Source organism: Periplaneta americana, chromosome 8 (assembly GCF_040183065.1).
Source record: "Periplaneta americana isolate PAMFEO1 chromosome 8, P.americana_PAMFEO1_priV1, whole genome shotgun sequence".
Classification (NCBI taxonomy): Eukaryota; Metazoa; Arthropoda; class Insecta; order Blattodea; family Blattidae; genus Periplaneta; species Periplaneta americana.
Genome location: NC_091124.1, coordinates 53,681,138 through 53,700,260, shown reverse-complemented (window position 1 = coordinate 53,700,260; position 19,123 = coordinate 53,681,138). Strand labels below are relative to the sequence as shown.

The 19,123-nt window shown below is 35.3% G+C and overlaps 1 protein-coding gene across 1 annotated transcript in view; it reads left to right on the top strand.

The window, feature by feature from the left end:
• Nucleotides 1–19,123, top strand: part of LOC138704728 (uncharacterized) — a 1,357,586-nt gene that overhangs the window by 1,095,923 nt on the left and 242,540 nt on the right. The window contains exon 6 of the mRNA XM_069832899.1: nt 17,452–17,585. Within this exon, the coding sequence (XP_069689000.1) occupies nt 17,452–17,585 (134 nt within the window). The remainder of the gene's footprint in view (nt 1–17,451; nt 17,586–19,123) is intronic.

Sequence of the window (19,123 nt, the reverse complement as noted above, 5' to 3'; positions counted from 1 at the left end):
ACTCATAATTTTGGCCTTCTTGCGGGACAGTTTACAATATTTGCACTTGCAGTCCAGCGTTGTCAACTCAACATGAATACTGTAGCACGGAGTGGCGAAATAAATATTATTAAGCAAGTACGTAATAGCATTTTGCGATGAAGAGGAACAAACAGGTCAATATCTGTTTCCTATAAATCAGGCAACGAAAAGAGCAACTGATATCACAGGTGAGGCTTATTTTATTTCAATTGATTATGTATCAAAATTACTTACTTAACTAATACTAATAATACAACATTTTATGTAATTTATATAGACAGGTCAGAACTCCTAATAAAGAAAATCAGGAGAGAGGGAGTCTGTGCAGGAGATGAAAAGCTAGAATCACCAGAGAAGAACAGACCAAGGGAATTTTTAATTATTGTAGATGATATAAACCGATGTATTTTAAGAAGAAAGATACAAGAATTTTATACCGTTCAAAAAGAAGTTTCAATATTGAAGAAATTACTGAAGCTTGCGAGAGAAGCAATAATTTCCAAGGTTGGAGAGAAAGACTACGGAAAGTGATTCGAGACATGGTATTTAGGTTTAAAAAATGTAGAAATACAAGATGTATTTTGATTGAAAGAAATAATATTGTAGCATGGAGGACCAGTTATTTATGACACCGTTTGACGGAAGTTTGGCAACATCCCTATTCGGCAAGGTTTGTGGCCTGCTGTTTAACGTCATAGGAGGAAAGCGGGTGGAATGGAGTGAGTACAGGTGTTAACTTTTCCAAGAACGACGACAGTGCTGAAGGGGCACAGATCCGATGGTCCGACAATACCTGCTCTTAACTATGTCTTTCATGTCCATTCATTTTCACTTATCCCTCCTTCACTTCTCTTATTATCAGCTACACTTACTAACCATTCATACTCATTTTCTCATTCAACTTTACTTCCACCTTTCTCCTAATTAACTAAACAATTCTTTCTTGTAAATAACATAAATGCTTTTAAAATTATTGGGTAAACATTGGTAATTTCGTGATAATTCCATGAAAATTAATTTAAAATGCAAATGTGTAAATATATCCTTATTCCGATTTTTTCATCTAAAAGACGATAATTTGCTGTACAAATCTGGAGACATAAAAGATTGGACACGTTCTTGAACAAGTGCCAAAAACCACTTTTACAACTTAAGCTAAAAGGTTGGTTATTTCGTGATAACCTTGGTAATTTCGTGATATTACATTGACTATTACACTTTTACTACGTCACACTACTTTTGACAAATAAAACGGTGCGAAAGGACGTCTTTCAACCAATCATGGCTGCTTATCGCATAATTTTATCGCATCCCTAGCATTTGTTTAATTTTATCGCGTCCCTAGCATTTGTTTATTTTTATCACTACCCTAGCATTTGTTTCTTTGTTTGCCAACATTTCAAACTGCACTGGTCTGGACGTCAAAAACAGAAAATTACAAACCACTCCAGTCGATGCACAGCATTCACGAACAAGAATTAATAAAGATCACTGGTCATAGCTATGCATCTTCCCTGAAACCGTATTTACTAATAAATGAAGAGCACCATTTGGAAATCCTGAATGAATTGAGGGATACATCATGTACATCAACGAGTTCACTTCTTTTACGCACACGTCCAATATAACATCAACTGAACCACCAACCACTAAAACATTCAAATTTGAAAATTGTACTTTCAATAATTGTATCTTTTAAAATTATTCGTGTTTTTTTTTTATTTCATTATCGTTAATTAAAACGTTTCTTGTTTATTTAATCATCCCTAATTAAAACTTTTCTACCACTCGTTTATATTATTTAGGTTATGTTTGTTATAGCTTCTGCTATATGATATTATGAATAGTCAGGTATCAGAGATTGTTTAATACTAAGATTAATTGAAAATCATCTCTCACGTGACGTTGATTAATGGGATCGGGATAATTGAAGTGGAATGCAACTGTTTTAATAAAAATGAAACTGAATCAACAAAGCCTTCTTGACCAGTAACCTTCCACAGAGTTCAATGGAGATTCCATAGTTGGAACAACTGATATCAAGACAAGAGCTAATAATAACACGCTTCTGCCATCTACTAGGGTAAATTTATAATGTTGAGATGGTACAAATTTGAAGACAGTTTTGTACTTTCGTAAGTCAATATTTTATTGTATTGGAGTACTTCGTTGCTTCTAATCTTTATATACTTTCTTCTAATCGTGTAATAGTCAATTAAATCCCACTCGAGTTTTGATTTTCTCTAGATAAATCGAAACCTCTAGTGAGATTACTGTTGATAATTTCGTGAGAGGTAGAAGAATTGTGGAAAAATGCATTAAAGTCAAATGAAATTCTCATTTATTGTTACAAGACTTCAAACATAGTAATTCCGTCTAATATTCATATCAAGGAAACACAGAAATACATATCAACACATATTAAGAATGAAATCAAAGTAAAAATTGAAATTGAAAAGGGATCTTCTTTGCCCTGAAAGGGTGAACACTTTTATTACGGACTTTACTATAGCCTATATTACTAAGGTAACTCCAAAAGTAATGCATAACATTTGTTTAAAAATTATATTTTTATCCTACAGTTTTGCTCTTTTCACAGAATATAGATACATTCTTCAGGAACAAAATGTTACTTTTCCACATTATCCCCGTCTCTTTCAACTGCCTTACGTAACCTAGGAACGAGGGACTGTAGACCAACACGGTAAAAGTCTGGATCAACACGTCTGAGTCACTCTCTAGCAGCGTGCACAAGGGAGTCATCTTCTAACCTCGTTCCGCGAAGAGATCCTTCAGTTTACCAAAGAGATGGTAATCGCACGGTGCCAGTTCAGGACTGTAAGGTGGATGTTTCAGTGTTTTCTATCCGAATTTTCTGATCTGGTCTGTGGTCTTGTGACTGACATATGGCTGTGCGTTGTCGTGCAATAGCAGAACATCCTGCGTCTCCCGATGTCGTCGAACACGACTCAGTCGAACTTGAAGTTTCTTTGGAGTTGCCACATACGCGTCAGAATTAATGGTGGTTCTGTGTGGCATGATGTCCACAAGCAAGAGTCCTTCCGAATCGAAAAACACAGTAGCCATAACTTTTCCTGCCGAAGATACACTTTTGAATTTCTATTTCTTTCGTGAATTTGCATGATGCCACTCTATTGTCTGCCTCTGTCTCCGGTCCAAAATGATGGAGCCATGTTTCACCTTTTGTCACAATTCTTGCAAGTAAGTCATCTAGCACTTATCATTGGCACTTAGCATGATAACAAATCAAACAGAAGCTGCACTGAACCCATTGCGTCCCCCTTTTCTTTTTTGTTATCACATCTTATTTTCAGATTTTTAAAATTCGTATTGTAATACAATTTTTAAAATAGTATAAAATGTAACGCTTAATGCTCAACAAAATTTCGCCTCAAACAGCTAAGATTTCTATCAGTAAAGCTAAGCCTATATGGCGACTACAGATGTATCTAAAATTCCAAAAAAATTCATAAAATTTCCTTTAAGGTATAATAAATCGTTGTACCAAATATCATATGCTTACCTTTAGTAATAAGCCTGTAATGTAATTACAAACATCCACAAAATTTGTACGCCTGAGAAGTCGACGCTAACTTGCTCTCTCCAAACATAAAAGCTCACTGAAGCAGCTACAATAGTCACACAAAGCGTAGCTGTATGTTTCTGGAAACCGGACAACATATGCAATCCTTTGGCGGAAATTTGAATCTCGTCACACCATTGGTTAGTTCACGAAAGAGCAAAGAAAAAGTATCACGAAGTAACCACTGCCACGAAATTACCAATATTTACCCTATAATATTAGATAACTAAGATTTGTTGACTACTTCAGGGAAAACGTAATCTATTATTAAATTCTTTGTCTAAACACTTCCAACACAATCACATTAGCGCTCGTACCCTAGACTATGGTTTCACATGATTTATAACTTGGTCTTAGAATCTAATTTAAACAAAACAATTCCATAACCTTGGAAAAAGTGCATCAGTTCAATTCCATTTTTCCATTTGTAACTAACACTGGTATTATTTTATCCCAATGATACACAATTTCCTCATATTGTAAACTGTCTTTTCTTCTCTACTGCCCCCTCGCTTCACACTCCTTTCTCGATTAGCACTATCTATACTTCCCCTTCTACCCCCGCATTTATTTCACGTCCTCTTTCTCCACTCTCTTCTTTCGTTCATTCAGCATTCTTCTCTCCCTCCTTCTGCCTTCAAACTTCAAGTTCTACTTGGCCTTGGGGTGATGTCGTTACTGATCGTCTTGCTTATGACGTTGAGATTTTTTTATTTTATCTTATTTATTCATTTGTTGTTGAACATAACAGGCAAAGCCCAATTACAATGTTCACGACTAACAAATTAATTAATAATATACTCAATTAAACTATTAAAACTTAAAAAGTACTACAATTTTATGACTACTTCCGGGCGTGGTTTCTGCCATTATCATACATTTTAGTAAGGTTTTGCGCGTTCTTCCGATTTCTTCTTATTGAATGTCTTTGTGAGGGGATGTGTAGGTAGTAGCCATTGTAGCTTGTAGGTTAAAGTTCCGAAAACTCTTTCTGTTGACATACTAATCATGTCATCGCCACGTGAGCGAGATTTAGTATAGGAATATCTGTACATTCTGTAGCACGTAATGGCTGAAGGAAAATTATATTTATCATGCCACATATCTTTCTCAATTGGTCACTCATCAACAGAAGAAGGATTTATAATCCAAACCCTGACTATCGTCGTTGTAGCAGCCATAACTCCTGAAACAAGAAAACTGTTCTTTGCTGAACGTCAATGTCTTCTCCTACTCCACTCTGAAATCCTGTATCTCCGACATAACGACGGAAAGTCTTTATTCTTTCGTTAGTGATTAAGACACCAACCTATCTTTCAAAATGATCTCCCAGAAAATGTTGAGTTTCCATTCTACATTATATTTATCAAAACTATAGAGTCCTATAATCAAATTTATGGGATGCTCTGAAATTTATAACACTTTTTTATCAATTAACTAACACAAATTCTGTATTTGTATGATAATTACCCGCTCTCAACAAAGTGAAGTTTCCTACTAAGGTACTGTCAAAATTCTTCAGTAAATACTCAGTTTTCAAAGCACATACTACTTTTATCATCGCCAAAAACAAGACAGATGCTCTGCAGGAAGGCAGGCGCTCCACGGTGTTGGAGGTACCTCATATCTAAGCACCAACGTATGTGTTTTATTCTTATGAAATGAAGTACACACTACAAAAATGTAGTAAAAAATTTGTTGTTGAATTTTGTTAGTTGGGCCGTGAATGCCGGCTCAGTCAACGAGGTCGGCCCGACTCCATCAACGCCATCTATTTCTATCGGCATTCCTTCCATTATCCGTTACAGGTGCATGGGTAAACGAGGAGGAAGTAGAGCCTTCGTGGATAGCTACATTTTGAGCTACATTCACTTAGAAGTTCTCTAGCAAGGTAGACAGATACTCACATGTTCCATAGATATTCGGAAGTGAGTACTGAGTTGGTCATTTAGAATGTTCCAGATTAGGAACAGAAGTACGGGGTACTGTACCTTGAGATTCTTCTAGCGGTAATTTATAGACATTTATATGAGAAATTGGTAGGAACACTCCTCCTTTCAATGACCTATTTGTTAGGTAAAGAGTTGTAATATACTGTACAGGGCTATATACATATATATATTTTTTTTCTTTATTACGAGTCAATATTTGATATTGTATCTGTATCTGGCAGAGTTGAATAGAGTTTCAAGAAAGCATATCGGTCGTTACTGTCTTCTTGCCATTCATATTCATTTTTCTTAAAATTGTTTATTTAATTATTACTGATGCCTTATTGTGTGTATTACATTTAAACTATTCATATTTTTTATTTAATCATGTTTTATTATATATTCATTAATATCCAGCCTTGGCTTATTCCTGCTCGTTTCCACTGCGCCATGTTGGTCAAATCCTAAATCACTCTCTACATCTGATACGCTAGGTGTACCCAATATGCTAGGTGAGGTGTTTCACTTAAGCCTTGGTTTTTCTGAACCGACGCATGTGACGTGCAAGTTGCGAGGCCCGCCTCGCACAAATCCGGACTACACTAGAGATAGTGAGTGGTTTCTATAACTGCGAGGTGCGAGGTCTGCGTACCTCGCAACTAAAGAAACCATTCGCTATCTCTCGTGTAGTCCGGATTTGTGCGACGCGGGCCTCGTATCTCGCATGCTTCGATTCAGAAAAACCAAGCCTTTACGGTTTTAGAGCATGGTTCCATAGATGTATGCTTTGAACGTTTCATAGAATCACCCTTTGTTATATTGAACAAGATGTTTACGCTGTTTGCTGTGACGTCATCTACAGGTACATATTGTGGGCGCGATGCAAGCGTGCCGAATACTTCGCGAATATAGGAAAAGGAACGGTAGAGAAAACTCCGATATGTGACAATAAGTAGGCTAGATGTAATTTACTGTAACAATTAATACAATTCAAAATATTAATAAATAGTACATTAATGAAAGTTATTCAACAGTAACTTGGGAATTGAGGTTTCACTGTTTCTTAGCATTATTTTACACATACATTTTCTTTATTTACTATTAATTTCTCTCTTCATAAGTACATTTGTGTGATTATTTTAATTTTATTTTTTTACTTTCTCTTTATACTTTTATTTACTCATTTCCCCGACCCTCTTCATCATTTCTTTCATCATCTACATTTTTACTTCATTTATTTCGTTATGATTTTTGTTTATTATTTATTTATCTATTATTTGGTTCTTCCTATATGTATTTCATAATGCGTTGTTTTTAATTTATATTTATTCATCAGTGTTGTGTATGCATTAACATAAAATATATTCATTACAGTTAATAATATTTATATTTTTAATCACTTGATTGTTTTATTTATCCATTGATTTATTAGTTCGCCAAGTTATTTGCTTATTGTGTAATTAATTCATTATTTCATTATTTTATTTCTGCAAATGCAGTTATAAAACATCGGGACTCGAACTCACACAGCTTGCGAGAAAGGATAGTAGTCTAGACTTTTCAGATTTTTGTGTGTATTTAACTTAAAAATTTCGCATATCCCGCTTCCGATAATTCCACTACAACACGCTACAACATGGAATAGAATTCACTCATTTCATTCCGAATAATGGATCCTTTATAGGATTAAATAAATACACTTTCAATCGTTGTTGATTGCTATAGGGATGTGCTATGGGACTCCGACCTCCCAATGGAAATGCAACAAAACGCTTTCGTTCCCACTTGTCCGACAAGTTTAATTCAATTATTTAATTTGCTTTACATGTTCTATGTATTATTTCCAACTTAAAAAAATTCATGAATATCTTTATTTTTCGTAACCGGCAAGACGAGGTAGTGATGTGAGAATGCTATTGTAATAAAACACATGGAAGAAATTTTAGGGTTTGAAAAGAAGACTAAAAACACTTGACTATTGGCCCAGTTGGCCAGCCATTCTTCTCCCTTTACAAATGGAATGACTTCCGAGAACAGTGTTGTTACTTTAATGACGAAGCTATTTCAATTACTCATTATCAGGGAACGGATTTATATGGACTAAAAATATATGAAATATGTAAATATATATGTAGTTATTTTTACCAAAATATGGAATTAAATATGGATTTTTACCAAAATATGGAATTAAATATGGACTTAAAATTATAAAAAAAATGACTATGTACGTTAAATATTGGTACATTTTAATCAAACTAAACAAAAAATATAATGGACGTACCTTATCTTCCAATGTAGTTTCAAAAAAACACAATTTTTATTGTCTGTTACCATAACAATAGGTTACAAACATTTCTTTCAAGTGCTGAAAAGTGAATCTTCTTCTATTGTCTCTGAGGATAGATTTATACTGACTAAAAGAGCGTTCGACGTCACAAGAAGTAACTGGTACATAATTCAATTTCACAATGTCTGCTGGGGATAAGTCCAAGTTAATCTTCACTGTTGATTCACCACTCATCACAGCAACAACCTTTTGTAGTTCTTCATATCCAGGGTTTTTTGAAAGTACAGTGTCCACCTTAGCTCTTACTGCATCTGCAACTTTACCTCTACCACGATTCAGTTGTTCCACAGTACTATTTATAATTTCAAAACTTTCAGATAGTGAAAGGTGCCTATTTTGGAGACTTTTGAGCGTTTTTATGATGCATGAAAATGTATGCTGAATGTGAGCTAAGTCATTCTTCACACTTATGTCACAGGTAACTGTTTTCGCAGTATCAATTGAGACTGCATCTTCAGAGTCCAATGCAAGGAGAACATTGTTAATAGAGTCTATATGTTCGGCATAATATTCAACTGCTTCTAGCCATGTACCCCATCTAGTTAAAATTGGCTTTGGTGGCAATGGAATTTCAGGGTACATTTCTTTCAACACGTTAACTCTACTGGGAGCTTTGAGAAATACTTTTTTCACTGATGAAATCAACAAATCTACTTTAGGGAAATTGTCTCTGACCACTTCTGCCACACGATGAAATGCATGCGCCACACAAGTAAAATGAGTCAATTTAGGATATACAACAGATAATGCTTGTCCAGCTTTGACCATATAAGGGGCAGCATCGCTAATAAAGAATAACACATTATCGTACATAATACCCTTTGGCCACAGGATACCCATAGCTTCGTTGAACAGTTTAACTATAGTTTTGTTATTGCACTTTTCTAGAACATCACAATGTAAAAGAATTCGTTCAGAATATTGTTCACTTAACAAACCGATAACTACATTACCAACAAGTCTACCTTCTTTGTCGGGAGTCTCATCAATGGAAACCCAAATTGAACTATCTTTAATTTCATCTCTTATCTTCTGTATTGTCTCATCGTAGATGGATGGAGCATACGTCTTCCTAAGTGTTGACTCATCCGGGATTGTATGTTGAGTATATTTTTCAAGGAATTCCCTGAAGACCTTATTCTTTAGTTTGTAGAGAGGAATATCAGCAGAGATGAGAGAACGGCACAGGTCGATGTTAAACTCAGATCTTACATTCGATGTTGTTGGTTGTGTTAAAAACAATTGTCTCTGCTTGGAATTTAGTTGTTTGTTGGCCTGATGTTTACTAGTTGTAATGTGTTGTTGCACCAGGAACTTTTGTGTAGATGATACTGCACACTGACACAAATTACAAAATAATATTTTATTGTCAGTTGATAAACCATCTTCTTTAAATTCTGAAATGTAACTTGTTAGTTTTGATTTTAAATTGACTGAATGACGTACTTTTGGCATATTTACCGTCTTTATAGTATGATTTACAAAACTGAACCTATGTGTACTCTGACTGGCATTTAACTGTTGAGCTGCACAACTGAAGTCTGTTAAAAATTTTAAATTAAATTAATACAGTTTTGTAACTTACTTTCCCATTGTTGATAGGACTGCTAATTTTCAAATAACTCTGATGTTAAAGGGATTACTGAACATGTGTTTAAATCTCTATTGTTGAAATGTATTTTTAAAAGTTAATGGAATTTTGTTTTGTTTTATTGTTAAACCTAATATAATATGGACTGTTTTATATGAAATATGGAAAATATATGGAAATTAACGAAAATATGTACTAAACTCTAAAATATGGAAAAATATGGAAAATAAAAGTAGGATTTTTCAACCCTACACATTGTGAAACATAAAGATAATGCAAAATATAAATTATATTAGCTTTATAAGTAAATATGTATTTACATATAAATCCTTTCCCTGCTCATTATAAATGAGTAAATAGTACTCACCAGTACACTAAACAAACAAAATGTTCACAATTTTACTGTTAAACATGAGCCAATTCTGATGTATTGCAACAATCATTTGACAAATATTTCTCTTTAAGTCCTCTACATGATGTGAATTGTTTGCATACAACTTTTATTTAAGTGCAATGCGCAAATAAAAGTCACAGGGGTATCTAGGATGTCTCACACTTGTTAATTATTCTGCGTTCGAACACTTCGTGTAATGCACCAAATATTTGCGTAACTGTCGTAATGGAATATTGATTGTTATAAATTACAACGAATTCGCACCATATTACACAAAATTACACCATGAGCCACGCACAGAGCAATAAACATATCAAACTAGCATCACAGAACAACTCAAGTACGTAGGAAACCGATCAACAGCTGGCATGACTTACGGCAGACGACCTTGAAAAGTCGGGAATACTTTTCGTCCATTTTCTGCCGTTTCTGATCACATATTATTTGTCATTCCATCTCATCTTTGGACGCCCTACACTTGTTGAGAGGTGCCTTTTTGTGTTACTTTTGGTAATGTCATATTTCACACTCTTGATATGTTCTTTCCACTTATTCGTATAATTTTCAATTATTTCAGTAATAAACTACTATTCTACGAAGTTCTGTACGTATACAATTATTGCTTTTTGTCTAGAAGAGTAGGTGAGTGGTCCAGTGGAAGAGAAGACCTGGTTGAGCGGAAGAGGTCTTATTGCCTTAACTCTTCCAGGCAAAATATAACTGCTACTGTTACTTCTATTGCAACAGCTGTTACTACTGCTACTACTACTACTGCTGCTACTACTACTACTGCTACTACTACTACTGCTACTGCTGCTACTGCTACTACTACTACTACTGCTACTACTACTACTACTACTGCTACTGCTGCTACTACTACTGCTACTACTGCTACTACTACTGCTGCTGCTGCTACTACTACTACTACTACTACTACTACTGCTGCTGCTGCTGCTACTACTACTACTACTACTGCTGCTACTACTGCTACTGCTACTACTACTACTACTACTACTACTACTGCTGCTGCTGCTACTACTGCTGCTGCTACTGCTGCTGCTACTACTACTACTGCTACTACTACTACTACTACTACTTTATCTTTCTCCCGCCATCAAGGACCTCATATTAGAGGTTTATATTATTTTCTTTACTTTTCCTGAATGTCCTACTTTCAGATCCATATACGAGGAATGGAATGACAATTATTTTATAAAATTTGAGAATATTTTTCTTCTCTACCTTTACGAAAAGTGTTCGTTTCAGATCAACACAAAACCGCCTAAATAGATTATTTTTATATTAATTTCTATATTTTCTACGCATGAGACATGACATCCCAAATAATTTTAAAAGTTGACTTTTTCAATCCTTCTGAATTAGGCATATTACTATAGCTGTTATTGTATTTTTACCACTGAAGGCCCTTTTGCTTTTCTTCTGTTTATAAAATCACACTAAACGTTTTGGTTATTTGGATTAAGTTTAAAAGCAGCTTTTTCCAACACATTTCTTGATCTGGAATTAACTATCTGGCCATCTGCAAATAGTATAGTCGTAAAATCAGTCAATCCCTTTGATTACAAAATCCATTTAAAATATGACCTTAAGAGTGCCTGGTTATACTTGTATACAAGTAACGTTAGTTGATTATGAGTAGAGCTAGGGCATGTACCCACTGAAGAAAAAATCAAGTTACCTACGACGCGCTTATTTATGCATCACACCATACGTCACAAACTGACTCAAGGCTGTACAGTCTCTGGTACGACAGCAGTACAGACAGGTTAACGTTGTTTTGTAGTCGTTCCGGTTTATACTCTATTCTACGGCTACTCATAAGAAATGCACAATCGTTTGTTACAATAAAACTATATGAAACTGTGTCATTCAGAAAAGTATTAAGAATTTAGAAACGACAAATATTCAAGTGCCTGATACTCTGCGACTTATTGAAAAACTGATAGAGCAACTCCTGGGCCTATCACAGAAAAACCATTCTTGAGACAAGTTCTTATTATATTACAATGATTATAAGAAATTGTTTGCTGTAGTCTAACAAAACACTATCTACTTTTGAACATGATCTACAATACTTTCAGTTCGTTCCATGACATCATGTGGTGTGGAGCGAAGTTTTTCACGTTATAAACATTGTTTAGACAATAGGAGGAGAAGCTTCAATTTAACATTTTAAAAAAATCTCTATACATATATACACACATACATTTTTGCCCACGTACATAAGTGTTATGCGCATGGGCAGGTCTTTCACCTAGCATTCTCCAATTTTTCTTGTTTTCTGCCTTCCTCTTAGTCTCCGCATATGAGCCACATATCTTAATGTGGTCTATCATCTGATATCTTCTTCTGCCCCGAACTCTTCCTCCGTTCACCATTTCTTCCAGTGCATCTTTCAGTAGGCAGTTTCTTCTCAGCCAGTGACCCAACCAATTCTTTTTCTCTTTCTGATCAGTTTCAACATCATTCTTTCTTCACAACATAACTTAATTTCTTATTCTGTCTGTCCACTTCACACGCTCCATTTTTCTGCATATTCATATTTCAAATGCTTCTGCACATCATACCATGTTTGCAGTTTTTCCAGCAATCTATCTGCTGTTAGATCTGTGCCCGGCAGAAGTTTCAACACAACCCGTTGTCGCCATCCTGGCTGCAACGAGACGGAAACTCTTGGTCACGTGTTGGGATTCTGTCGAAAAACGGAGCTGCTGCGCAACAATCGACACCATAAGACCAGGACCGGTATTTCTGATGTCCTCAAGCGTCGCGGATGGGAGGTATACGAGGAGATCCACTGCGTCTCATCCTTAGATTCGAACAGAAGAGCAGATATTGTAGCCATCCACAGGACTCAATCTAAGGGAATCATTCTTGATCCTACAATCCGGTTTGAGAGGGATACCCTGCAGGCACAACACGTTGATGAGGAGAAGAAGTCCATTTATGAGTTCTGCATCCCATACCTAAGTGAGAAATATAACCTTCCCACTAGTCAGTGGAGTGTTTCTGGTCTTTTGTTTGGTGCGCGTGGCACTCTTCCTAAGTTCACATGGAATATTTTAAAACCACTCGGTCTCCGATTTTTTGAAATTCAAAAACTTTTATTGGATATTCTTAAGGATTCAATCCAAATATTGCATTACCATTTATATTTTGGCCATTGACGATTCTTTTGGGTTTGCATTTCTCTGGATGTTTTACTAAACAATTCCCGTATTTAATCTTTTTGTCTTTCTAAATTATTTCTGTAGTGTATGACTTGAGGCTTTCCCGGCGTTTGATGTAGATTAACTCTTCTCTGGTTCTCAGCCAGGTGAGTTGGAGATTAGCTTCCAAGCTTTCGACGGCTAGCTCTGCCACATTCAAACTAAATGATATGTCGATCTTCATTAAACTATGGTATTCACTTAACTTTAACCCTTGCTTTCTCCGTTTTTAATAAATGGCGCTTGGCCAACTATGGCTCTGAACCCTTCAATTGCATGTTATCCTTAAAATGTTAAATTTGCTCATAATTATATCTAGAAGAAAGAAATAGGAGCCCTGTGTTCGCTTCAAAGAAAATAGTTGCATAAATATACAGATATGATGGTGCTGAAATTATGTCTGGGGAGCGTGGAAACTTACAGGCTCAGGTTAAAGCTACATTTGTGTGCACTACTGCGCCTATAAAATGAACCTGGTTTTAAAGAGAATTCATTAGGTCATATAAAGGATTACGATATTTCAAAAGTTACTTTCTGACTAGATGACCGTATACGTCTGTACGTTTATCTGCGTGAGTTTACTTTTGAAACCCAAAACTTGACAAGAATTTCATTACAATTCTGTGCTTCTCCTTATGATTCCCTTCGTAACTGTATTACACAAGTCGCCACTGGTTTAAATTATTGACTAAAATTTCTTGGTAGGTCCATTAATTTTTCTTGCTCATTCGTCAGGTCATAAACATCGGGTTTTTACTTCTCTAACCTTGTTCAGCAAAATGCGCTGAAGATGCTGGAAGTTGTAAGATTCTGTCTCACGCATAAATCCCATTATTCGCATTCATTCGATTTTCATGCCCCGCATGGAGCGCACTCGTCGACCCCAGTCTATAAAAAGGGTTTCCGTGGAGAATACTTAAAAAGGAACTGAGCGTGTGGAATCGCTTTTTTACACCGCATTCTCTACCGCCGCGCCGTTCAGAGAAATCGCCTGTGAAACTGTTAACTCGAATCTGAATTACAGATCCTACAGCTAATATATATATATATATATATATATATATATATATATATATATATATAATAACATACTCATTAATTCTTATTTCTTAAAAATTTTACATTGTCAAATTTATAAGTCATTTTTTAGTGTTTTATGTGTAATTTTACTTGGTTTAAAGTCATTATATGGTGAAACTACGATTTCATCTTAATTCACTGGAATCAGTTGGATCAGGCATTGCATTATGGATGTGGGAGAAAGGAGAGAATAACAGGAGGAATGTATGGCGTAATGTTAAGATGCGTTTAATTGATATAGAGAGGCAAGAGATTGAGCTCCAATGTTCGGAAAAGTCCTCACTACATTTACAATCAGATCTCATGCTTAACTGGGGGAGGTGTGACTACATAAATTCTTGTAACAAAGACAGCAGAGCAGGTTTAGCGTGGCTAAGATTGGGGACATGGAAGGGTAATAAAATTGTCAACGAAGAAGGGGAGCGTCTTTGTCCGCTTTGCAAAGAAAAGGATTCCTATAAGCATATTTTGTTACTGTGTGTCGAATTGGAACAGGTGCATACATAACACGTATAATATTGTTGTATGATATAGGCTACAAAGGTCTAACAAGATAACTTTCCACATCAGGGGCCTGTTTCACAATGTTTACAATCTTTGTAAATTGCAAACTTTGCTTGTAAATTAGAAACTTCTGTTTCAGAATCTTTATTTGTAATGTTGAGCTCTACAAAGGAAATCAAATCTTTACAAATTAAATTCTGCGCACTTAACAAGTATTCCGTTTTACAATGAAGAGTAATTTTACAAACGTGTAAACTTTACTTGTAAAGTTAGCACATTTTCTACAATAGCTCTGAGATATGTAAAGTTTAATATTGCAGCAAATTCTGAATAAATACAATAAAGATATATATATATATATATATATATTAAATTAATTTTTGAGTAATTGGGTAATATTAACAATTAAACTAAAGCAGTTTTAATGTTATTAAGTAGTTGTAATGACTCAGACGAAGTTATTGAATGTAGGTCTAATCAAACAAAGACGGATACGTAAAATTTTCCGGCCAAGAATTAATAACAGGTTCATATCATTGTATGAATTTAATGAAAGGTTTCGATTGAGTCCCGCGCAATACTTCAGAATACCGAGTAAGTATTTATGTACAAAGACTGTATTTAATAAATACTCGCACTTAAAAAAGAAGATCTCCGCGCCAAAAATAAATAATTCAATAATGCAATAACGACACTACTTACATGGTATTCTGAAGTCGTTTCCAGTCCCGTTTCGCTTTTATCTCTCCTACAAGATATGGGACATCACATTCAAAATGGAAAAGTGGTGCCCTAACCTCAAAGCGAGAACTGTATTGGTTTGCATACTAGCTGCCAGTTCCGTACGTTAGCAGATAAGGACGGAATTTCTGAGATTTCATTGTGAAAATGTGCCCACAGGGTAGTTGATGTTGTTAAAATGCGAGGCAGGTTTTTGATCACCAAAACGTTATTTACTGTAGCACAGAATTTTTATGCTGCTGCTGGGATCGCTAATGTTTGTGAGGTTATGGATGCAACATTAATAAATACTGATGAATCAACACAAAAATGAACCTGATTTTGTGGTAGACATTGTAATTATTTTATCAACTGCATATTTGTACGTGGACCAAATATGTTATTTATTTATTTGACTGAATTTGGAACTAACTTTGGTCATATAAGTAATAGACGTATTGGTATACGCGACCAATCACATCACATGAAACTCCATTGTCGCCAATATATAAAACTTTAAATACTTTTAATTTGTTTAACAATACTTTATATTTTCTGTTGGTGAAATATGAATCAGCAAGCTTGGAATAATCTATTTTGGTACAAAATATAAACATATGTATCGATAGTTGTAAAAATACAGCGACTTTAGCTCTGCTCCTTAGCGATTTTTGTAAACTGTTGTTGGCGATATTGTGTAACCAATAATGCCTATTTGTAAATTTCTTTAGCTGATTTTGTAAAGTTCGTCAAACTTTAGAAATTAATAAGATAGCATTGTGAAACACGGTTTACAAGCATTTGTAATCTTTTACTTGTTATTTGTAAATTGTTAATTTGTAATTTGTTAGGATTGTGAAACGGGCCCCAGGTTGAAAGTTTGTAAGGGTAAATATTTCAATTAAAAATTCACCTATAAACACGTAGCATTCACCACATACTGTAAGAGACGAAGGAGTAATTACGAAGTATAGCCAAATATGACGCTTTACTGGTATTTGAATTAATTTTGTATTTATCAATAGCAAGACATACAGATGCAACATAATTATACTACAGCAGACAGACATAGATTATAAGTCACAATTTATTTCAATCAGTGCCTTTTATGAATTGAGTATTGTGCTATATTCTTCTATAATAGTCCAATGTAACGAATAAGTTCGAATACTTACTTACTTACTTACAAATGGCTTTTAAGTAACCCGAAGGTTCATTGTCGCCCTCACATAAGCCCGCCATCGGTCCCTATCCTGTGCAAGATTAATCCAGTTTCTATCATATCCCACCTCCCCCAAATACATTTTAATATTATCCTCCCATTTACGTCTCGGCCTCCCCAAAGGTCTTTTTCCCTCCGGCCTCCCAACTAACACTCTATATGCATTTCTGGATTCGCCCATACGTGCTACATGCCCTGCCCATCGCAAACGTCTGGATTTAATATCCCTAGTTATGTCAGGTGAAGAATACAATGCGTGCAGTTCTGCGTTGTGTAACTTTTTCCATTCTCCTATAACTTCATCCCTCTTAGCCCCGAATATTTTTCTAAGCACCTTATTCTCAAACACCCTTAACCTATGTTCCTCTCTCAGAGTGAGAGTCCAATGCTTATATTATTTTGTTCTATACTTGATTAAGTGTAGGCCTATGTATGCTGCAATAGTCATAGCAAAAGCTAATTATAATCCAGGTTTTAAGCATTGCTTTATATATTATTGCGCCTTACAGTTCACATTTGCAGGTAAATTAAGTTTCCTGTAAGAACACCCACTTTTGTGAGGTTTTTTTTTTTTAACCTGATTATGCTGTGTTCCATTATACGTTTATGATGACGCCACTTCAAAAAAAAAACCTATACAAAAATATGACTCGTAATTATTTAATATGAATGAACAGAGTATATCAAATCCTTCTCAGGTCCGAATATACTGTATTTATTTCTGATTGTCATCTCTGCCAACTCAAAGTGTGTGTATGAAAGTACGCATGTGTGTCCCTCACGCATTTGTTAACATCTTTGTTGCAGCGCTGCCGGAGACTCCTCCAGAGATCCAAACGGAGCACGACCGCTACGAACCGGGAGACACCCTGCGAGCCAACTGCACGTCGCCTCCCTCAAAACCTGCCGCCAGTCTCAGCTTCTTCCTCAACAATATTCCCGTAAGTGCTTATCATTATACTTTCTATTGTTACAATCTTCTTTCTCTTTTCACACCAATAGATTAGTAAGTGACTATGTAAGTGTCTATTAAATTAACAAACCTTTTCGCGGATCAGACTTTCAGTAAGCTACTAATGAAATGGGATTGCAAATTATTTAAATACAGCCGCGGTACGTATCGCAAAATGAGAAAAATGAATGCGAACTGATTTTTTGAATCTGTCATATAGTAAAGAAGAATGAAATTAACTAAGTTAATGATTTGTTACCAACGACACAAGAAGCTGTCTATTAACTCCTACTGAACAAGTTTTGTTGAATAAGATTTTATGCTACGGGATCATTTCAAATATTTGTGTGTGAATAAAATTACTGTTTGTAAGACAGTCAAGAGGGCTTCTACTGAAATTGTGATAATACTACCCTCCAATTTCTCCTCATTATTGTTGAGAAATCTGAAAAGAAGTCAGCAATCGTAATTCCACAGCCATGGCTGTGGGTAATACTCAACACGTAGTATCTAGATGGTCGTTATTGAAAATTCGCATAACTATCTAGCGGCAACATTGTGAACTATTTAAAACAATCGATATCGAATCTAATCTTAATTTATGTATTTGCAGATACAAAAACTCGATTCTCGAGTTACTTCATTGAAGAATAATTCTGTGGTGTTTGGGTAAAGGGAGACAAGTCATAAAAATGAGTTCGGAGATAAATGACAATTAAACTTGGAACCCTTATTACAAATAATTTTCTACACAAATAAAACACATCAACTGCTAGTATTCTTTGATTTTTGTACACTCACTTGTATAATTTAACTTGTGTGTTCATCTGGGGAACAAAATTCCACCTGGACAAAAAAATTACTTATACCCCTTTACCCGAACACCACAGAATTGTTAGAGCTATAACTTACGAAAACTGATGAAACAATATATATATACACTATCTACCAAAAAGTAATTGGGCACTGTTTTTGCTCCTTTAGAACTTCGTGGTACCACCTCTTGTTGCTATAACAGTAGCCACCTGTCAGACATGTTCTCCACTAGTTTGTGTAGGATATCCACTGGAATGCGTCGCCATTGCTCTTGCAATATGGCACTCAGTTGGACAATGGAAGTTGGCCGCATCTCCCGAGACCTCAATCGCCGGTCCAATTCTTCCCAAAGGTGCTCAATGTTATTGAGATCAGGACTCTGTGCAGGCCAGTCCAACCGGTGAACATTATTGTCTGAATACCACTGCATAGTAGCCGCCGAACATGGCATCTAACACGTAAAATCCTGGGTGCCCAATTACTTTTTGGTAGATAGTGTATATATAAATGAGTGATTGAAGAACTTTCTGTGCCCTACGAATTAGGATTTCTCAGTATCGATAGATTAAGAATCTCATTTTTAAAACCGTATTTCCGAATAAATCAGGGGTTATGACAAGATACAAGAAAAATTATGTAAGAAACTATCGTTTTATTGTTAGTACATCATAATGACTGTTATCTTTAAACAACAAACATTTAATAGGAATA